The sequence below is a fragment of the Erythranthe guttata genome, chromosome 12, assembly GCF_056151865.1.
Source record: "Erythranthe guttata isolate IM_541 chromosome 12, IM_541, whole genome shotgun sequence".
NCBI lineage: Eukaryota > Viridiplantae > Streptophyta > Magnoliopsida > Lamiales > Phrymaceae > Erythranthe > Erythranthe guttata.
The window spans coordinates 14,629,067-14,632,538 of NC_142544.1; the positions used below are offsets into that span (position 1 = coordinate 14,629,067).

The 3,472-nt window shown below is 44.6% G+C and overlaps 1 protein-coding gene across 1 annotated transcript; it reads right to left on the bottom strand.

Annotated features, from left to right (window-relative positions):
- Positions 1–338: 338 nt before the first annotated feature.
- Positions 339–2,998, bottom strand: LOC105954231 (uncharacterized). The gene is made up of 2 exons (XM_012977906.2): positions 1,654–2,998; positions 339–1,545 (listed from the first exon to the last, which is right to left on the bottom strand). The coding sequence occupies exons 1-2, from the start codon at positions 2,889–2,891 to the stop codon at positions 609–611; spliced, it is 2,175 nt and encodes a 724-aa protein (XP_012833360.2). The 5' UTR covers positions 2,892–2,998; the 3' UTR covers positions 339–608.
- Positions 2,999–3,472: the final 474 nt, after the last annotated feature.

The window sequence follows — 3,472 nt, forward strand, 5'->3', positions numbered from 1 at the left end:
TCTTGATAAATCGAAATGAAGAAACAATTTCGTGTATCAAAGCAAAACTATCTCATCAGCAAGAACGTCTCACTTTAAGATGATATAATAATAAAACGTAAGCTAAGAGGAAATAAACACGATAACTTTGATAGAAGGGTTATACCGTCGAAATGAGTTGCCGGTCAAATGAGATTCACCGAAACCCTGTCCAAGCTAATATAGATAATAAATAAACACACGACTCCGAAATTCCAAAGATGCATTCTGAAAATATCCGACAGAAAAAGAAAAACTGAAAACAAAGATGTTAATCCCGAGATCCTTTATACCCTTCTATATATATATGCGATATAACCTGATGAATAATCCGACCATGTACTTTAGGTTTGAAATTTTACAGTATGATATGAGACAGCGTCCGTTTCCACTTTACTAAAACAAATAACATACAAAGACCAAAAGAAAGAAGAAAAAAAAACACCACAGTTTTCCTTATTACCTATAATAAGTTACATACCACAAACCAATAAAAATAATAATAATAAAACAAATAATATAAACTCCAACCATAAATCAAACCCACTGCTGCAAAATTGAGTAATCCCATCCCGATCTTACCTGCAACGTCACGGCTGCACAGTCCTCACTTGCTGCTTTAAATTCTCCGTAGGAAGCTGAGCCGAAGCATCGGGTAAAACCACCGTAGGGGATGATGCTGCTGCTGATGTCATCGTCTGGTATTGAGCTACCATCTGAGGCGTCAAACCCTGATTGTAATACATCTGAGCATGCGTATTGGGATCGGCGTATTCGTAAGTGTAATTTGAATTAGCCGCCGCTGAAGAAGGAGCAACCGATTGAGAGGGATGATGAATGTGGGCGAAACCGACGTATTGCGGTTGTTGTTGTTGGTGGTGGTGCTGGACTAACTGCGGTGGTGTCGCCCCGGCGGCTGTTCTGTACAATCCTACCCCGGCGGCGGCGGCGGCAGCCGCCATTTCGGGTTTTGAAGAAGGGGGGTTTACTGCCTGGTTGTATACAGTTTGAGGGGGGGCGGCCATGGCAGTTGGAGGTGGGGTTTGGGGGCGGTTCGTCGGTGAATAATCGTTGTAACTGGTTTGCTGCTGCTGCTGCTGCTGCTGCATAGGTGGCATGGTGTAAGCTTGGTTTGGGCGAGACGGAAGGAAGTAGAAGGGATACTGTGGATCAAGAATCGGCTGGTGTGGGTGGTGCTGCTGTTGCGAGGGGTACATTGGGTAATATGATGTCATCGGGATTGCTCCGGCGGGAATATACTGATTTCCGGCGTGGATGTACTGTTGTGGGTGTTGTTGAAATTGAGGGTGGTTTTGATCAAATTGTGTCGATAATACGTAGCCGGATTCTTGCGCTTGCGGCTGCTGCTGCATTTGTATCTTGGAATTGTTTTGATCGCCGGTTTTGGGATCGATCTGATTAGAAGCAATAGCAACCCTAGTAGTGTTTGAAGGTTGTACTTGCATTATTGAATCTTGGTATATGGGTTGTCTCTGCCTAGACAGTGGATTTGTTACACTCCCTTCACTGTTAAACAATTAAATTATCAATACCATAATTCACAACAATTTCTTCATAGGATTGAAAACACAAAAATTACAGAATAAAGATGAAATTTTTAAGAGTTTTGATTACCTTGAAACTGAATCTGGAGAAGCTAAATCGAAGGCCACAGTTTGTTGTCTCTGGTGAAGAAACTGAGGGATCTGCTGTGGTTGAAGCTGAACTTGTTGTACCTGTGTCTGAATTTGTTGTACCTTCCTGTACCCACCGCTATGATCTGATCTTTCGTCGTCGGAAAACACCCGATTGGAGTAATCGCCGCTGACCACCACCGGAACACCGGAGACCACAGCCCCGGCCGCCACGGAACCCCCAATCTCCTCCTGCTTCTGCATCTGAACCAAATTAACATTTCCGGCAACCCCCATCACACTCATCTGCTGAAACTGGTCCTCAATTCCGGACACCAGCACCACCGCTGCCTTGGGGGTTTCATCCACGTGAACCCTAATCGGCGGCAAATTCGCCACGGAAGGAGAACTGGAAGTTGAACCAAAAGACGACGTCGTATCCAGCATAGGAGAATCGGGGAGCGAGTGGATATCGTGATTCACTGCGTTATTATTCCCACTCCCGTTTCCGCCGATTTTGGATCCATCCAATTGGGCATCAGCATCTCTCCCACCGGCCGCCGCCGCCGTCGCCTTCCCCACTGAATCGTCGTCCAATCCGAGGAGACAATTGACCGAAGAGGATTCCGAAAACCCACGATCACTAGCGCCCGCGGATAGAGGACTCGCCTTGCAATTGAGGGCGTTGAAGAACCAGTCGTCCGATTTAGTCGACGCGGTCTCGACGAGAATCTGCTCGATGTTGGATGAAGTTTTGGGGAAAAGGAAGAGGCGGAGGCGGCCGGGCTTCGCCGCCCCGCCGACGGAGGAATTATTACAGAGGCGGTCGTATTCATCAACCATATTCTCGAGATCTTCATCGGTGGTGACGGAGATTAAGGAATCGAGGTCCTCGTTGGGGATTTGGTACTTGAGGGAAAAGGATTGGTTGTGGAGGAGGGTTTTGGAGAGGCGGTGGTGGAGGTCGGAGAGGGAAGTATGGCGGTCGATAACGATGATTCGGGTGTCTCCGCCGATGTAGCAGAGATTCTTATCGTGGGGGCGGGGGACTATGTGTCCGCCGTAGCTGCACATGAGTCGGAGTTTCTGTGAGAGTTGGTTCGGCGGAGGGTCGGCGTCCCAGGAGTCGGTGTGGCGGGAGCGGGGGGAGGAGTCGATGGATTCCGGGAGGTGCGCCGCCGTGGGGGTGGTGGTGGCTGGGATGGGCGGAGCAACGGAGGGTGGGGGTGGGGCCTCCATTGGGGGAAAAAATGAAAAAAGCCAAGAGAGAGAAAGAAGAGAGAGAAAGGGTGGAAGGAGGTATCCTGGCTGGACTTTAGCCTATTTTTATACTTCTTTCTTACTCCAGCTGTTCTCCAATTTATTTTTTTATTACACTATTCTTTCTTCTTTTTATTTATTTATTTTTCTTTTATTTATTCTTAATTTTATTCAAATTATAGGAGCACATATGTATTTTATCATTTTCTGTAGGAAATAAATTGGAATCAATTTCGGAACATTTTTTTTTTTGTTTGTAATATATTTGACCGATATTAAAACATATATGCGATTCCGATTTTCAGACTGTTTAATTTTTTTTTTTTAAATCCAATTGTCAATATTGTTATATATTTTTCAATTTTAGGTGAATCAAAAATTGGTGTTTCCGAATTCCTCTTAGTCCAATTTTCGATATTACTATTTCTATTTTTTCTTATTCTTTTAACTGAATTAGAATTAGTTTTTTACTTCATAAAAAAATGTGATGTTTTCGAAAGTTAATATATCTGATTTTCACCCTTCATTTTACATATATCCGATTACCACCTTTCATTTAG